Source organism: Anas acuta, chromosome 5 (genome assembly GCF_963932015.1).
Source record: "Anas acuta chromosome 5, bAnaAcu1.1, whole genome shotgun sequence".
Lineage (NCBI taxonomy): Eukaryota > Metazoa > Chordata > Aves > Anseriformes > Anatidae > Anas > Anas acuta.
The window spans coordinates 57,748,394-57,766,774 of record NC_088983.1 but is presented as its reverse complement, the minus strand read 5'-3'; the positions used below and the strand labels follow the sequence as shown (position 1 = coordinate 57,766,774).

Below are 18,381 nucleotides of genomic sequence, written 5' to 3'. Positions count from 1 at the left end.
GTTGTTACATCTGATGTACTTCATTGTATATTGTAAGTAATTGCTATCCATAAAAAATTCCATGCCTTCTGTATAAGAAAAAGAGACAATTTGACAGGCAACACTAGTACTAAGCGACAGCAAGTACAAATCCTTGGCAACTGTCATTATCCTGCTGTTGAATTCACATCCAAAACTGTGTGATAACTTTGACCTGTATAGCTGTTGCTGAACCAACGTCTGTTAAAGTGGCTATGGTTTTGACTTAGGGAAAAGAATATTTGCCATGTGCAGATTCATGTCTTAGAAAAACTGTATGGGCTGTTCACTTTTCTTTAGTATACTGTTGTTTCCTTTCTAAAGAAGAAATACTGAGAAATGTGCATTATTTAGGTAATAATGAATAATTATAAAATTTCACCAGAGTAGAGTAACAATTTTGATCTCTTGTGTATATATATTAAAAGAAAATAAATAAATCAGCACATAGGACTAACTGAAAGTAAAATTTCATAAAGAAATTTACAGAAAGACTGCAGTGGTTTGTCCATGAGTAAGCATCAGTTTGATTGCTTTTAGAAAGAAAATAGTTGTTAGAGCTCTTTAGGTTTTTAGTTTTCTTTACATTTCTTATCCTGTTAAATTTTTGGTAACCTCTTCTCCCTCTAACTTTATCTGGGCATCTTTACTTTGCAATAAAAATAAGATCACAACACTTTTGTGTTAACAGCCAGCTAAATTTACCATTGACTCAAACGAAATTTTGCTTTAATGAGTACCAAGCTGGTTTTCCTGACTATTAAGCACCATTTCATAACAGGTCTTTTATGAGGTTTCCACACATTAAGACCTTAATTTTATGGTGTTTAATCTCCAGAAGTATGGACACCATGGTTACATCTGAACTTGAGTTTTCTCAAAGTATAAAACAGTTGTGCACTGCAGGAGTAAGATTACTCTTGGTAACCGCATGCTTTCATTTTCTCTCTGAAGCCTGTTTCTCTGTTAGGGAGTTGGAGTGTACGTACAAGTACCCTAAAGTTTACATACACTGTAAATAGTAGATGGTGGTAAATTTTAAGAAAAAAGCTGAACAAGGACTGGGGATCAATAATAATAGTAATCCTGTAGATATGTAGCCCTACATAATATGTTCAGTCATAATACTAAAAAGAATTTTTTAGTTGAACTCCAAACTTTAGTATTCCAGTGTTCATGGTACTTTAGTATAAGGCTTTCCTAGGTATACGTACTGCAGTTCATGCAGATAAATTTTGAAGTTCATATTTGTTGTGACCTCATTTTTGTAATTTATAGTGGGAATATTCTGACACTTAACAATTACTTGAATATGAAAGGAGAATGAGGACTTGACCTCATCCAATTCTGTCTTGATCTTCGATGCTGCTGTTGGCACAGTTATACTAGTGGTGACTCAGGTCTTCCAAAGATAGGATAAAATGAGATTGTATGATCTGCCTGTGGGTCAATATTCCATCTGTGTTTTTGAGCTGTGGTATAAGGTAATTTTGAGCCTTTAGTAGTAACCTCAAACTAAAAGTTGAAGGCTTCTGTTCACATTATTGTAATGTTTGAATCTTTTTGTTTTGTTTTGTTTTAGCTCTTTCAGACAATTTTATATTGATTGTATATGAAGGAAGACTAGCTAGCACAGACAATGCTAGTGTAGTATAGTATAGCTGAAATACCTCCCCTTAATCCTGTCCAACAGCACTGTATACAATTCCCAGTATGGCCCTAGCTTATGAAAAGATTAATTGAAATAACTGAATTGAGCTGAATTTGAAGAAACAAGAATGAGGGTGAAACTATGAACACAGTTTGATAAGGTATTTTCCAACTTCAATAAAGTTGTTGTATGCTTTTCATCTCCTTATAGTTGATCATTAATAATGTAAACTAGTTGAAAGACCAGATCAAAAAAAAAAAAAAAAGATTTTAAGTATATTTATCATATTTCTGTTTCAGAAAATGTTTCTCTTTCTATGCAATAGCACTTCTTGAAAATACTGAAGGGAAGAAAAGCTCCAGACAACTTCTATTTGTCCATAACATGTCTGCAATCAGCAATGGTATCAAGAAGGTCAAGACTTCAAGATTTTTCTACACATCAAACAAAATAAGTTCAGAGCTGTGATGGAGTATCAGACATATAGACAGCTACAAATCAGGCAGTACAGACAATTTCTTATTATCACCATTGAAGAGAAACAGACCTGAAAGTGTTCCCGCAGGTCAACTAAGGTAATCAAAGTTCTTCTCTGTTGCTTTTAATCATGTCTGATGCAGTTCAGTCACCTTGTAATGATGATCTAGTTAATATTCTTGAACAGACCTTGCTAACTTTTATTAAGATTTCTTGACCTAACAAGTTCTTACAGTATATGATTTTAAAAACTGTATTGATTTTAATCAAACATTTCTGAAAGACAAATAAAATGACAATAAAACAGGCATTCCAGTTTGCTTTTCAAATTTTTAGTATGCATAGCAACGGGTGGGTGATATCCATCAGGTTGATTCTCTTTAAAGAAGAGGTTGATTCTCTATAATTAAGCCAAAAATTAAAAAAAATGGAAAAAAACAAAAGAACAGTTGGATTTTGCAATGTACCGTAAAGGTGACTAAAGTGAAGACCTGTTGAATAAAAGTGTATTTTAGTGTGTTTGATTTAGATGTCCTCATCAAAAGCTTTTTGTTAGTGCATTCTATTCTGAGTTGCTAAATTGCTGTTAACTTAGACAAATCTTGATGCTTGCATTTATCCAGATTTCCCCTCATTTGTGTGCAGACATGACCTCAGATAGAATATAAATAGCTCTATTTTGTGTGTGTGTGTGTAGGGGGGGGGGGGGGGGGGAGCTTATAGGGCTGAATCCAAAACCAGTATGTAGCTTAATATACTTTCCCCCAGTGAATGAAAATCTTAAACTCTAATAAATAAATAAATTCATAATTACTTTTTAAGGGGGCCATGTTCTGGCTTTCCATTCATATGGTTGAGCACTCAACAGAGAAGTAGCTATTCTGATACGATAGCATGACTTGCTTTAGAAACACTAAAAAGAAGACAAAAAGGCTAGAATTATTAAGTGATCATTTCGTCATTTGAGAAATGTGGAAACTGTAAAATATGTAAGATTGTCACAGACCAGTATGCTTTAAGTGAAGTATCAGTTCAGCATTCACTGAATGAATGGAAGTATTGCAAAGGATTTTCATAGAATATAATTTAAAATCCTAGGCCTCGAACGAATTTTGAGTTTTGCACTCAACCTCTTGTTGTAGACTAGGACGGAGACCATATGTCACAAATGTTCTTGGTGAAGTATGAGATTTTATTATAAAACTACCCTCCCTCTGTCTCCTCTTCTTCTTTTTTTTATTTTTTTCTTTTCTTAAAATAGCCCATACAGATGTTATTTGTGGTATGAGCATTTAAGAAACGTTATGATTTTTTTTTTTTTTTTTTTTTAACTGAGTATCAGTTTATTTAACTTTATTCTGCCAGCTATACTGAATATATTGTGCTATCTGGGAAACAGAAACAATTAACAATAAGCCCCACTCTGCAACCACTGTACAAGCATAATTGCTGTCAATTTGAAATTTTGTCTGAGAAGAGATTCTGACATCAGTTCTTACTTGTTGAACTAGAAGCAATAACCTATACGGTATGCCTTGAAAACACTTTTAAATTATATTTTCTTAGAATCATTTTTTTTTTTAAATTGTTTACTTGCGCTATAGATTTTGAGAAATACTTTTATAATTAGTTAAGTGTTTTTCTTGTGAAATTCCTATGATACTTCATAAAAGTACTTAATGGTAGGGTTATAGAACTACTTTGAGTATTCTAGAAAGTTCCAAATAAGGTCATCTTGGGATAGCCTAGATTTATTTTGCTTAAAACAACCCAATTTATCTGTAGTTTCTATTTTTTTTTAACTCATATGCTAGGAAATAAATTCTTATACTATGAATAATTTTAATGACAATACATCCAGATTGTCTTCTTGCACAATTATAAAAGTTCCAAAAAAAGTTTACAAAAAAATAAAAAGGGTCAATAATATTGTATTCTTTTCTTAACATCCTAAACTGAATTTTTTCAACAGAATTAGCAGTGCTGTCTGCTTCTCTGTTTCAAAATTCTGGCACGTCTAGAAGGCGTTTGAAGTATCTGAAGTTATTAAACAGCAGCCAAATGTAATCAAAGTCATAGCTTACAAGAATGGCGCAGGAAAGATCTTTGCTAAAGTTTCTCTGTGCTTAATTAATTCCGGAACCTCTAGTAAAAGTTTTCTTACATGCACAATTACAGCTTTTGCTCCAAATCCTAACAAAAATGCTTTTTTCCTTTAATGTAAACTTACATGAAACTATTCTTTCTTTTTACACTGTTCCTAAAACGTGACTTGTTAAAAATTCTTATAACCACTAAGTGAAATAAACTGCAGAAATACAGAAGTGAAAAATGCACAATGTTACTTTTCATTGAAAGGCAAGAGCACAACACTTTTAAACCAATCCTTTTAAGGGTATATGTTTTTCTCATCTTGGTATCCCATGACTTCTGGCAGTAATCACTAAAACACCGAAGGACCTATAATGCTGTTAATTGATTGGTAAATTAGTTGAGAATGAATTTCTGGTTTTCTCCTCCCACCCCCCTTTTTTTTTCTGACTAAATATTGATCATAAAATAAAATAAATATGTTTGTAATCAGCATTCCTTACCTCTTGTATTCATTTAGCTGCTGGAGGAGTGCACTGAAAAGCTGAACCTGAATATGGCTGCACAATGAGTGTTCTTGGCAGACAGCACTGAAGAACTAGAACCTAAAGACATACCCCATGATGCCGACATTTATTTTTCAGTGGAAGAGACCTTTACAGATCCATTCAAAAGAATTAAAGGTAAAAAACAAAAACAAAACTGAGAACCCCCAGCAAATGGCTTAAGGATTGCAATTAAAAATGATTTTCATCCTATCTTTTTGCATGGTTTAACAAAACTAATGTTTACTCATTTACAGCTCAGTAAGAGGATAATGTGCTTAATGAAAGAAAAATCTACTGACAGCCACGTTTATTGCCCTTCATTAGCATTGGTACTTAATTTAATATAGATCTGAATAGACATTAGGGAGCCTGCAGGAGGTTAAATGGTGAAAATGTAAAGAGATTATTGAATTTACTGTTTAGTTTCAGTGACATCAAACAGACATAATTAATTAAGCATATTCCACTAGTAAAAATAATCCAGAATGTAAGATTGGATTCATTAATGTCATTATTTTAAATTTTTTGGAAGTATAATCCATCAATATGGAATATCTACTTTACCATGCTTTATTAATTTTGAATTTTTCAGTGAGACCATTATTAACCATTTTCTTTTCTTCTGATTCCTTTACCAATCTGGTAATTATGTTATATTTTTTACAAGGGGAAAACTATTCCTGAATCATTCACGTTTTAAATGTGAATGTAAATCATTTTCTTGATCATATGTTAAGATCATTAAGAGATTTCTGAGGTTTCTGCAACAAATTTGTGACATTTTAGAACATTAACTTAAATAGAATTTGGTATCAAATTGAAGATGCCAATGATTAGTTCAAGTGGAATTTGTAATAAAGAACCTTTAATTGATGTAAGCTAATATATTATAAAAGCAAAATGATTATTGGGACAGTGTATGTGTGGGTAGAAGCAATTATAGTGAAATGTTTACCATTATATCAAACAGTCCAATTTATATAATGTTGGATTAGTAAAATGAGTGCTATATTTTTAAAAATGTTAGTTACAGCAAAGCAGAAAATTAGAAGAGAAATAATTCAACTAGTGAGCTTATTTTATATGGATATTATATATGTTATATATACTCTTTACGCTTTCAGGCATGCTTATTTTCCTTACATACTTTCTTTAGACATGAGTCTTCGGTTTTATTTTTCTACGTAATTTTTGAATAACATTTGTTACCTTGGGGAGTATTATGAGACATTAGTGTTAAATATTTCATTCTGAATTTGTAAATATTGAAACAAAGACTGTTCTTTAATTATTTCACACATATTAATATTTCTTAATGCAGGTAACATTTCAAGATACCTAGATAGTACTTAAAACGGGCTATTAGCCTCAGAAAATGACTACTTTGTAGCTCTCTGTATATCCATAAAAATCTAATATTAATTAGTAGAGATTTTATCATCTAAGTCCTGTAATTAAAGGCACAGTTTGCATATTTGTGGAGGTATTCATGGATGAAACTTATGTAAGTAAACCTGTGTCTTACATCATCAATTTTACACGTGATAAGCTGTTGTTGATAGTGTGAAAATTATTGTGAGTTTGATACAGATGATCCATTCACTGGAATGGCTATAGTGAATGAGATATATATTCAGTAAAAGGCACAAATCTTTGTGTTTATTCTTGCAAAAGTGTCTGATAACATTGCTATTTGTATTGTACAAATCACTGAAATAATACTATTATTGTAGCGTTTCTCTGTGGGTACCACTATAATTTGTTACTATAGTTTCTTCTTGCATATATCCTAGTGTTATGATAGATTTTCAAATTCATTAAGTGAGTCTTTTTTTCTTTCTCTCATTTTCCTTTTTCAAGCCAAGTTCAAAACAAAAACTTCTGTGCTTTGTCTGCATATCTTTGGCTGTGTTTCATTGTGACATGCACTGCTGTTCTTTTAGCACCAAAATGTTGGCACATGTTACTGAAAATTTCACACCATCTCTTGCTGGATCAGCAAGCTTAACCTACCAAAATCTGGTGTTGTTGAATGGTTTTTGACTGATAATCAATCTTTTTGCTGCTCGACAGTTGTTGCTGGGACACAGACTAGAGCAGGTGGCAGATGTGCCTTGTCTTTTGAGAAAAGAAAGAGTAGGTGAGCTTGGGCACAAAGTAGCATATTGTGTGTCCATTAAAAGGGTAAGTATAACAGGAAAAAGTCACTGCGGCAAGTAGAAAAGACACCAATACCAGAAAATAGGCCTTTTAATACTGTTTACAAGCGTAGAAAATGACAGTTAATGTAGAATTCCATGTGCTCAAAAATCAGAACTAATGTTCATTATTCTCTATATGACATTCCATAGTACTTTTTTTTTTTGCTTATATTTTTTTATACATATATGGTAACGTGGGTCAAATATATATATAAACTTTAAATTAGTTTCAATATATTGAAGATTTTAGAGATATATGAGTATACATAGGGACATACAGTGTGTATTTTATATTTTCTTTCTCCAGCCCAAGACTGGGAATACAGCATAGAGTAGTATGACTTGTCAGTATGAACATACTGATTGCTGCATTTAAATTCTTAACACATAGATAACAAGGTCAAACATCAGTATCAAATCCTTTTTGCGTGGGAATGGGAGATCAGTGATAAATTGTAAAGTCCCAGCCCTGCAAATATGTACATGTGATCACATAGAAATCAGACTTTTTATGTATATAGTTACACATAAATATTTACAAGGTATTTAAAACCTTTGTTGAAATCTGTGTTTCAAATACTGAACCAGTCACAATGTGGTGGTTCAAGAGTATAACATCTTGTGTGTACCTTCATTGCTTCATGCGGTACAAATACCTGCATAAATTGACATTCCCAGAGAATTCCCAGAGAAGTTGATAGCTTCGTCCAGCTTATTTGGACTTTACTCACTTTCTCATCTTTCTGATATATTAAATTGACATTTGGGTGAAGTTAATGGGGATACAGAGATAATTTGTTAAATTTTGTCATCTGAGATATAAAAAAAAATAATAAAGCTGTCACTTTTTTTTGATTTGATTATCAATCTTTATAATAAATACATGTGACATATCAGTTAAGGTCTTATTCCAATTGAAGTTTAGGAAACAAGAAGGTACCAAGCCTCAAGCCTTTAAAATGTATTTGGGGGGGGGGGGTATTGTGAACTAGTATGTTGCAGAACTGTGCCAAAGATTTAATGTAGTATGTTGTTCTTCCATATAATTTATATATTGTGAAGGTCAATAATCATGTTTAATTAATTTTCATTGGAAATATATGGAATATCATGTACTTGAGTGTTTGTTTGCAGGCAATTGTATATCTAACAGTTACTGAACTTGAAAAAATATTGGATGTTCGTATTTCTTCTTTTTAATTCCTCTTGTTTATCCTGTCAGCTCTTATAGTACTTCCACACCTCTTTGTGCTTGAATTTCAGGTGTCTCAGCAGTGTACTGCTTTGTTTTTTCTTCATTAGCTACCAATTTTTTAAACTGAAACTAAGTTCTTTCAATTTAATTTAATTCCATTAAATTAGCATTTAGCAACCCTGTATGATAAAAGAATCACTTGGCTATTGCTCTTTCCTAAAGGGTTTGTGCATTTAATCAGCCATGCTGTTATGTAAACCATGGCCACTTGTAAGCTTCCACTCAATAATTTTTAAGTTTCTGTGTTAGCCATTCAACTTGATCATGCTTTGGAGGTTACTGAGTTGGAGATAAAGGAGCTTTGGGTGATTGATCAGTTATGGATTTAGACTGCAATACAAAACCATTATGTTCAGGTCTCATTCACTCTGTACTACTGAGAGTAACATCAGTGATTTCTGCAGGCGTCTTCAGAGTAGTGAAGTTCAGTATTTATATATTTATATGACTTATACGGACCAGACCTCCACTGACTATAATGGGGGCTAAAATGTGCAGATCACATATAGGTAATTTACATGTAGTAGACAGCTAATTTAGCTGTGTTAATCTTAAATTGAATCAGGTCCTAAAGACAGCATTTTGGCCAAAATACTTTTATTGCAGTTAATAGTGGATGAGTGTACCTTTTATTTTCTATTCAACAGTAATTTTTATAAACATTTAAACCTTTTTTATCATGATCTAACAGTTCTGACATTGTGTTGCTACTGTCTATGAACACTAGATGTGGAAACAATTAGTAAATAAAAGTTCACATTTTTACTAGTTTGCCTAAATATCTGTAATCCTCCCTTTAGATTTATAGCTGTAAGATGTATATGTTTGCATTATTGTATGTTAAAAGTGAAACTGAACTACACCATTTAATAGTTTACCAAGACAGGTTCCAATTGACAAGAATGTTTGTGAGTACACTTAAAATAAGACTTCCTTTTCAGTAAGGAGTAAGTGTCAGTTAAATGATTGATTCTCCCCATTCTGATTATTGATTGATTTGGAAATGTTTCACTTCCAAGCACAAAAATAGTATAGTGTTTTTTCTTATCAATATATAAAAACTGAAGTTGTCATGTCACATTTAATTTTCAGAAAAACAAAAAACTCTAAGAATTTAAAGTTCATACATTTTATTACAATTTTTCTTGTAATTACTGTATTATATACTATCATTTAAATGCATATGTACTGGAATTTTGATATGAAAAAGGAATATGCTATAAAATATTCCTAAAAGTATGCAGAAATATGCATGTCATTGTATCAGCTCATTTGACTTATAGGATAAGATTTGAACAGTGATTTTTTGTAAGCTATAGAAGTTCCTGAATCAAAGTGGAATTGGATACTTTACTTAGACAGTAGCTTGATCATATCACAGAATCACCTAGGTTGGAAGAGACCTCCAAGATCACCGAGTCCAACTTCTGACCTAACACTGACAAGTCCTCCACTAAACCATATCCTTAAAGCTGGAAAGGTAAAAACCCTGCTCATTGAGAGACACGTCAGTAGAACGAAGATTATTCTTAACTGATGGTTGAATAACCATAATAAATCTTTGTTGTCAGGCTTTAACTTTATTTTCCAGACTTGGACTTTACTCTTCTGTGCATTAACCTTAGTGGATTCTTAAAGAAATATGAGAAGCCTTTGTGGCATACTTTAGCTTGATGATGTTATTAGTTTGTAAGTAAATTTTCCACCATGACAGGTTGACCACACTGATTTCTTGGAGTGTACAATAATCTTTATGGAATGAGGATGACGACTTAACTAGAAGTTGTAGATTGATAGCCAAAAGTGATAATATGTTTATATATATATACACATACAAACATATTGTGTGTGTATAAAAGTATTGTATGTGCTATCTTCTTTATACACACGCACAGACACGTACATATTTGTAAAAACCAAGTAAGGTTTTATACAGGACAGAAAAACTATACAGGTCAGGACAGAAAAGTCACCGAAGCGCTTAAAGTCAGCAATACTGTAATACAACAAGAATAATGCTATTTTCTAGACTGGAAAATTACTTTCCAAATTTAGTTTCAAAAAATATATTTAGAATTAAAAAATGGAAGCAATAACATACAGCAAACAGAATGTAATTAAATGTGAAAAGTACAGCTCTGTTTAATCAGTAGTTGAATTTGACCTAAGACCTTCCCAGAGGTATCCCGGAAGACAGATCCGGTGTAAATTCTGAGACATCCTTATGCATACAAAGAACCAGGGCTTGTAATAAAGTTTTCTCTGTACCTTCACATAACATCAGCTAACGATCTTGGCCTGTAGAACCTTTGTCTTAGTTTCTTTGTTTGCACTAATCAGGAGTGTTAAGATGAAACATTCTTCAAGAAATGCAAAACATCGAGATCCGTATCCCTGCTAATCTACAGACTGCAGTAAGAATCTATTTAAAGGAATTTTTAATTGAATCTCTGACACTTGATATAACTCTCTGTAACAAAAATTGGTTGCCAGTCGTGCAGAATGGAGAAGTCTTTCCCAATCCAGAATAACACAATCTTCCAAGCATTATCATGCTAATTCAGGAAAAGTAGAAGTTCAAGGAAAAAAAAGAGAGGAATGGTGACTAAGAGACAGTCTCTCACATGTCTGCCAAATGGAAGAAAAATATTTGCATTGTAAACTAGCAACCTATTAATTGAATTTTGGGCTAAGATAGAGACAAAGAGCCTTAACCCTTCATCCAGTCTCTAAATGTTTTTAGCATGATGTGTTGTTGATACAGTCTCTTCAGGGCTCCTTATTCATTCTGTTTCGCATTTACACTTGCTTAATTCCCCAAATAATTTCAGCTTTACTTGAGTGTAAATAAGGGAAGAATTCATATGAAATGACATGAACAAATGTTAATTATTTATTTTAAACTAACACCACCAAATTTTGGATTTCTTGAAACAATTTTCATTGCTTCTGCACTGTTCATATAATCATAGGAACTTTTGCTTAACTTCTAATATTGATTCCATGTTTAACTTGTAAGATTAGTGTTAGCAGTTTTAATTGCTAATCATATGTATATTTTCAGTTATTTCACAAAGTACACTCGTTTTTAAAGAGAATTTAATTTGACTTTTGTGAAGTAAATTGTGGATTTTAGATTTCTGTCACGCAAAACATTGTGGAAAACATTCATCATTCACTGATGAAGCTAAATTTATATTTGTGCTTTGGAAAAAGTGTGTAAAAGTATTTTCACAACCTGGGGGTCTTTAATAGTTTAAATGGACACTAATACCATGACCTCTTTCTATGAAGAGTTCATAGAAAACTTCAGGGCAAGGGGATGAAATATTTGATTGGCAGAAAAGATGGGATGTTTGTAATTTTAATCAAATTTAGAATTAAGACATACTTCAAATAATATGTCAGACTAGTGTTAGTGAGTTTAAACTCTAATGACAACTGCTGTCATTATTAGTTAAATATAGCAATTGTGCCTGTGGTAATAAATGATGACACTTCAGAACATGTAGAAACAACAAAACTCTCAAGTATTTAAAGAAAAGGGAGTGACTGTAAACTTACCTAAACACAGGAATGTGACCTGGGCATAATATATTTCCCAAATACAGAGACATCTGTGATTTGTACAAAAGATGTAATTGAATGCAACTTTACATGTTGTTACTACTAGAATGTTTATATTTTAGGGAACTTGGGTGCTCATTCTTATTTCGTAAATATATTTCAGAGAATGTTGCATTTATTACACTGAAACAATTGTATTAGTATATAAGATGAATTGTAGATTCACTTCTCCATTACTCTCCCTTTAAAATGTATCACTCAATTTTCAGAATTTTATAAATGTTAGCAAAGAAAATTATGTCCTGTTTTTAGTAGATTAAAATATAATTATTTTTTTTGCAGACTAAGTTTTTTTTATTCGTGAGGTTATCGAAGTTGTATTAGGTATCTGTTACTATTTATTTATGTCAAGGTGAGAGGAAAGGGGAAGAAGTTAAAGTAAAATGTATGCATATATATAAATAATATTAGTACATAGCATAAAATATTGCTGTATTTGGAATACCATTTGGTAGTCCCTTTAAGCCTATAAGTCTATTCTGTTTTATTATAATGTGAAGAAAGTTTCTTATAAGTCTGTAAGTTTTGTCATGCAATGATGTTGCATGTTATCATGAATGTCAAGTCAAGTTATCATGAATGAAGGAGGTAGGTGTTGGGAAAACAAAAAAAAATGAATTAGTGTATTTTGAAATAAGTTCATTGTAATAGGAAATACATGTAACATAAACCTGGCCTTAGACCATGAACGGTCTGGTCAGTACTTCGGGAATTTCAGATTAAAATTTATGTGCTTTATGAATCTGTGTTTATTATTCTGAAAGTGGTATTCTTCATACTTATTAGCAAGCTTCTATGTCATCATATCATTAAGAGGCCTTTTGCTCCAGGAAGGGATTCCATGGTATAAGAATTTGAACTGTAACTCTGCCATTTTGAGATGATTAAAGATTTGCAACCGATTTAACTAGCAGTAGCAGCGTTACCGTGTGTTTTGGCAGAGTTACTTCCATTTAGGTAATATATTCTGCTTATCCACAGTTCTAACTGTAATTTTAATTTGCTGAGTTCTGTAGTTCCGCTTTCTATAGTGAATTGTTTGCATTAATGCTGATCTTGTTTATACCATTTCAACAGCTAACTTTAAGTATAATACCAATCATATAATTTATTTTTTGAAAATCATGGTACATTCCAGCATTACAATATATGTAAAAATTAAAATATATGTAGAAAAAGCTAGATTAAGATTTGTAAGTTTGCAGTATCAAGTGCTTAGTGGTTAGGACCTAAAAAAATTAAGGTATGTTATGGTTGGCAGTAGCTTTTACAAACTGTTTGCTGTGCAGTGGCAGATTACTGAGAACTACGGAATAATTTAGCTTGAAAGGGACCCCTGCAGGTCATCTGGTGTGGTCTGCTCAAAGCAGGGCTAACTTCAACAGTAGGACAGATTGCTGGGGGCATTGTCCAGTCAAGTTTTGAAAATTTCCAAAGATGGAAATTCCTCTACCTATCTGGGCAAGCCATTCCACTGCTTAATTACTGTGATTTATTTCCCTTTATATTTAGTTAAATTTTCCCATGCTGCTGCTGTGACTGCTTTCTCATGTCCTTTTATTGTTCCCCTGCAAGAAGCCTATCTCTTTTCTATATCTATATAGAGGATTCCTGGTTTGTGAGTCCCAAAAGATAACTGCTGAGCTTCTCAGATCAGATAGGATCATGATGGCTTAAGGGCGTGCAGCAACCTTAGTGTTCAGACAATTTCAGGTAGAAAAAGTAATTTGTTGAAAATAAGGGAACACAAAGACACTCAAGTGCCTGATTTTATGTCTACATGGTTCTGAAGTGGCAAAAGTATATTCATTGCCTTGTAGTGCCTGCCCTCTGTGTGCGTAACAACCACATTAACATCTTGTTCAGTCAAGGCTGGGAAGAAATGGTTATGTTTAGCATTTTTTGGCCATTGAGATTCCCAGAAGGCTTATTCCTATTGTGCTTGAAGCCTCCTCGCAGGCTTATACTGTAGAATATAGACAAGCTTGTCTTTCAGAGCAATTCTCCAGCCATCCTTAAGGGGTATTGTAGATGTAACCTTAAAGGGTAGGCAAATTTTTTCTTCATCACATTCTTTGGCTTAAGCAGATGTAATCTTCTTAAATTTGCCTGAAGGCATCTACTGGCTCTTATCATTCAATGCCAAGCAATCTCTAAGTTTCACCTTCTGTCATCTTTCATTATAATCTAAATCAGCTGCCACTTCTTTTCCAAGTACTGCTCTGCACAGGAAGAAATTAAACTACACTTAGTTTCAATACCTAAACAGAAAAACATTCTTTTGCTGTTATCCCAGTCAACTTGTAACACTTGCTTGGATATGAAATAGCATATAATATGTGTCCAATAGCTATATAAATGAATACCCTATCAAATTTAATCATGGGACAGACTTAGCTCCTTCATCCAAGGCAGGCCTCCTGCAATTTCTGTGAAAACACGCCTATTTGAAAAATTTGCAAATGATAGTCAATCCGTGTTTTTACTCGCTGGTATTGCTTAGTTGAGATCTTAAGATCTGTTGCCCAATGTTAGTAGAGATGTTTTTCTCCCAGTAGGTAAACTGGTCTTGCAACCACCTCTTTATTCCCAAATCAGTTTCCTGGATAGGTCACGTGTAGGTGTGATTCAAGATATGCTATTCATGTAAATCTTTCTCATTACTAGTCTCTTACCACTTGGAACATGTCTTGATGGAAGTACCAAGAGATAGTCAGGCCATCCTATATGCTGTGTGGACAGGGTATCCTACATAGTTGACCAAAATAATATTTTTACAGAAGTGGGAGTATAAATTAAAAAATGTCCATAAGAAAAATGTCTTCATAAACTGTTGCTGGTCATGAAGTTTAAAAGTAACCTTTCTGTATGGATAGGTGATTGATATCCTTTGGTGGTTGAGCATGTCCTTTTAAAGAGATGTTTATTTTAAGCTCTTCTGTGCAATCCTCTGCGAGTTTTTAAGGGTCCTGTTTCTAAGAAGGTAGCAAAAAATCATTCTTCCTGCATGAATTACAAATCAATAATAATGAACACTTCCCGATTGTTTAATAAAGTCGGAAATGCACAGATCATTAATGATATTCAGTGAACTCTTCCTGCTTTTCTTGATCTAGCGTTGTTACTTTAAGCTGTTGGAGATGAGAACCCAATGCGTTCTGGTTTTATATATGCTATATAAAAGGCTATTTGTACCCTAAGAGTTTGCCTGGTACAAATGGCATTGGCAAAGTCCTTTGCTGGAACCTGATCAATGACAGAGGGAATGTTTTGAGTTTTAGCAGCAGATTCCTAACAAGTTCATATGATGTGCTCGTGCCAAACTGGATTTCACAGCAACTACCTTCCTGACAACTGCAAGTGCATGTGTGCTGTTTGAAAAATAAAATTAAGGCAAAGTTAAGAAATTTACAAGGAACAGGAAGAGCTCTGGAGAACAGATCAGGACAGCAAAGCTACATCTGTGTTAAAAAGTTGTACGGCACATGAAAAACAGATCTGTGGGATGTAGCAGTTAGTACAAAGGAACTTCTGTCCATACTGCACATCTTGTGAGAGATTTTACTATGAGCTAGTTCTTTTCTGTGCAGTGGACTTATGGAAGGGCTTTAGGTACGCTTCTGGAGCACATCCATTGGTTTAGTTTCATGCAAAAACCATCAGTTTGCATACTCTGAAACTGCTCTGTGAAGTGAATCAAAATACATTAAGTGGAAGCTATAGCTTCCTCACTTAAAAATTGTGGTATTTGTTTGAACTAGAATGTTACTGTAGATGTATCCTTGTGGAGGAAGACAAACTTCTCAGTTTTGTAAATGCCTCAAAATTAAATTCAGTTACTTACTGAGAAGTAACTTTGATTACAAAATTACCCCTACTAGCTTAATAGATTTATAAATACACATTCTCAGTCATGGTAAATTACTATAGTTGAAATTTAATTCAATAATGTTTGCTAGTTTACATTCACTGAGGATCTGATCCATGGACTTCAGAATCTAGTGTGAACCTCTATAGGTTGACAGTCAATAAGGATATTTAACTGGTAAACTAATCCATGGTATAATGATTTTTTTTTTCACATTAATTGCCAATATCAATGTTGATAGCACAATAAATTATCTTGTTTCTCAGACCTTCAAATCACTATGTAAAGCCCAGCCGCTTATATTTTTGTGGTTTAGAGAAGACACATCTATTAATGGAATCAGTGTGTGCTTTGTACTTCATAATAAAGTAGCCTCATGATATAAAGATTTGTGACTTGAAACCAGTTTTTCAAAGGAGCTGTCGTGCGTCTGCATAGTCTGACCGTAAAAATGGCAGTATGAGGCTTACATTTTTGAAATGGTGTGTATAGACACATCCCATTAACATCAATTGCAGTTACTAGTCTAAGGAACAGATTTTTAACTGAGCTAATCATCTAACTCCCACTGATTTTAGTGACCTTACATTACTAAATGATTTTTATAGACCTTCAGCCCCTAAGTTTTGAATATATTCATCTCTAACCAAATTACTACCAGTACAATGATTATTGCCACAGTTTGGTCTATAGCTAGGTAGCTCCTGTTTATATTTTGCATGCAATGTACAATGATATTCTAAAGATTTAATTGTAACTGCATTTTGTGCAGAAGCGCTACACCATTTAGAAGTAATTTTCTAGTGTTTGGAAAAGAAGAAAACTAACAGTTGAAGTGAAATAAAAATGTCATTTCTATGATGCAGTGTCAGATATGAAACTCAAACGATGTACAAAAGGTTCAGGCTTAATTTTCCTGAAGCAGAAGAAATGAGAGGCATTTCATTTTTGTAGGTGAGAAGTGAAATGTTCCTCTCTGCTCACTGATAGGGGCATGCTAAGGTGAATTTTAATTATGACTAAATTGTGGTATTACTCTTTCATACCCTGAACATCTGTTCCCTTCAGGAATGATGATTTATGCAGGCTATCACTGCAGACAGCTTGCTACAGCTTATGTCACGGTTAGTAGGAAGCTGGTGGTAGTATTTCAGACAATACGAGCTCAAAGTGGAGGCAGGCCAGTGTGTATTTTTAAGGTAATAAGGAAAAGTGAGCATGATGCGTCCGTTTTTAATTTTGAATATTTATTTTGAATATTTTTTATTTTAATTTTTAATATTGACTTTTTTTTCCTTTTTATTTCAGACCATCTGTCATTAATGAGGAAAGTAACTTGGACAGTGAATGGCCTGGTTCTTCATAACGGTGTCAAGAAAAAGAAAACCAAATCTGTCATTTCCAACTGCACATAAAAAATTGTTGAGAAGAAATCTGACAGATGTATAGTGTTTAAGAACTGCACAGGGCAGGATAACTATGTTGCATCACAAAATCAGATGGAAAAGGTAACCTTTGTTTATTAGTATGTCTACATGCACCTCCAGATTACCTTCATTGCTACCACTGTTTTTTTGCTTCCATATAACTATAGATTATTCTTTAAAAAAGCAAACAAAAACTACAAAGCTGTGGGATTCAACAGAACTGGGCTATTACGTAAAATTCTCCTTATGTTCCATAAGGACACCTGATCACCCCCTAGCTCTTTAATCTGCTTGGTTTTGCCCAGTAGTCACCTTGCTTCAGATTATGCCTATTTCTTCTCCTAGTTTTGTGAGTGCTGTCTAACAATATATCTTATCTGAGGTTTCATTATCAAGTAATGTTATTTTCTGAGGTTATATGTTTGACAATATTTTATTTTTTAAATAATTGATTATAAATACTCAGTAGCTAAAATATTTTTCTTAAAATCTATGACACTGTAACCATGTAGCAACCTATTTTAAGGTTACACTGTATGCAAGAATCTTTTTTCCTCTTTAGTACCTTCTTGGCAATTCAATAGGTTTTAAAGCAATATGCTTTCTTTGTTGTGAGGTAAATCTATAATGTTATATGTAATTGTCCTAAAACAACTATGGCTCATACACTTTATATCACCTCGTTTCTATTATTACTCTGTGATATATTTGAAATAAGTATTTAAAAATTATTTTTAGATACTTTTCAACATAAGTCTGATTGAAAACATGAAATACCTTGCAAAGATTCCACTACATGTAAGGCATTTTGAATGCCTGGAGTATTTGAAATCCACTTTCTCTGAACTGTGTAATCCAGAGTTCTTCAAGTCTGTAGGACTATTACAAATTTAATACACAAAAATAATGCCTGAGAGAACTATGTTTCAGTTGAGGAAAGATCATTTATCTGTTTTCTAATATGGCTTGTGATACGTACCCCATATTTTGCAATATAAAACTAATTTTGTTATTCTCAGCATTGGTGTTAAAATATATCAAGAAATTGCATGCAACTGAATAATAACACTTCTACATTTGACATGATAAGGATAATCAAAATACAGAGATCCAATTTGTCTGTACATTTGAGCAAAATGGTTCTGCAGTGAAGTTTGAACATCACAATGAATTAGTAACATAAAAAAATGTTAACCAATCTTTGTCTATTTTTTTTTA

General features: G+C 33.0%; 1 protein-coding gene across 1 annotated transcript; it reads left to right on the top strand.

Moving 5' to 3' along the window:
- The first annotated feature begins 1,439 nt into the window (after positions 1-1,439).
- DCDC1 (doublecortin domain containing 1) lies at positions 1,440-6,650 on the top strand. Its single transcript, XM_068685426.1, is given in 6 exon segments — positions 1,440-1,502; positions 2,130-2,150; positions 2,153-2,244; positions 3,289-3,328; positions 4,168-4,260; positions 4,731-6,650. Coding segments are annotated over 6 exon segments (522 nt in total). The 3' UTR covers positions 4,944-6,650.
- Positions 6,651-18,381: the final 11,731 nt, after the last annotated feature.